This window comes from Agrilus planipennis, unplaced genomic scaffold (genome assembly GCF_000699045.2).
Source record: "Agrilus planipennis isolate EAB-ADULT unplaced genomic scaffold, Apla_2.0 scaffold516, whole genome shotgun sequence".
NCBI classification, from domain to species: Eukaryota; Metazoa; Arthropoda; class Insecta; order Coleoptera; family Buprestidae; genus Agrilus; species Agrilus planipennis.
Genome location: NW_020439171.1, coordinates 8671 through 9611, shown reverse-complemented (window position 1 = coordinate 9611; position 941 = coordinate 8671). Strand labels below are relative to the sequence as shown.

The 941-nt window shown below is 31.5% G+C and overlaps 1 protein-coding gene across 1 annotated transcript in view; it reads right to left on the bottom strand.

Moving 5' to 3' along the window:
- Window positions 1-256, bottom strand: part of LOC112905468 — a 4627-nt gene extending 4371 nt beyond the window's left edge. The window contains exon 1 of the mRNA XM_025977980.1: window positions 145-256. Within this exon, the coding sequence (XP_025833765.1) occupies window positions 145-256 (112 nt within the window). The remainder of the gene's footprint in view (window positions 1-144) is intronic.
- Between the last annotated feature and the right edge of the window lie 685 nt (window positions 257-941).

The following is a 941-nucleotide window of genomic DNA, read 5'->3' as shown; positions in this document are numbered from 1 at the left end:
GTACTGTGTGAATGATTATTATAAATAGTACCTAAGTACCTACTTCCTCTAAATAAGTTACGAGAACAACAATTACATCAAAAACAAACAAAACAACTAATTAATTTAAATAAGCAAATAAAAGTACACAACATAAATAGTTACCGGGATGAATCTGAGGGAAATCCAGAAGCCACATATTGCAGTAATTTTCGTAAACGGTTTTCTTATCAAGGCATTCTTCGGCACTGATGTTGTCTGAAAGAAAAATCCACATTACTATTGCAATATTAATTAAGTTTACATTTATTTTTAATTGAATAGAACTTTTTCAAATAACCGCTAAACAATTGTAAGAGTGATTAAAATTATACGAAACGTTACCAAGCTAATCATTTCATAATGTTTCAAAATACTCCAATGGCGTCATAAGTTATAATTAATAATAAGTAATTTTACAAAAATCTGAACTGATTTGGTGAATAATAGTTCCCAGTATTGTGTAGGGTCGAAATTCGATCAATTAGTAGGAGGTGAACGAAATATTTAATAAGAATAAACATGGGCGTACCCAGCTTCTGCCCTAGGGGGAGGAGAGCAAGACAGATTTTTTTAGGTTAGATCGTCCGCGGCAGTTTTGTCATACACACTATACAAAGGCACCTACATGAAACATTAGGTATATGTAGGGCAAACAGCCGCAAATGATCCTGCTTTACAGGTAGTTAAGGATGTTTGGGAGGTATGTCAAAATGCTACGAAACAAATAAAAATTTGGAAGAACGTTCCTCATTCAATTCTAAAACTCCTGTAAAAATTGCAAATCGATTCACTACACCGTTAAAAAGTTATTGAAATTTTAAAAAATTGTAATTTTACACGTCATTTTATGGAGATTCGTTAACCGAACAGATTAAATTTATTTTTATTAACAGAAAAAAAGCTACCAGAAATTTCAAACT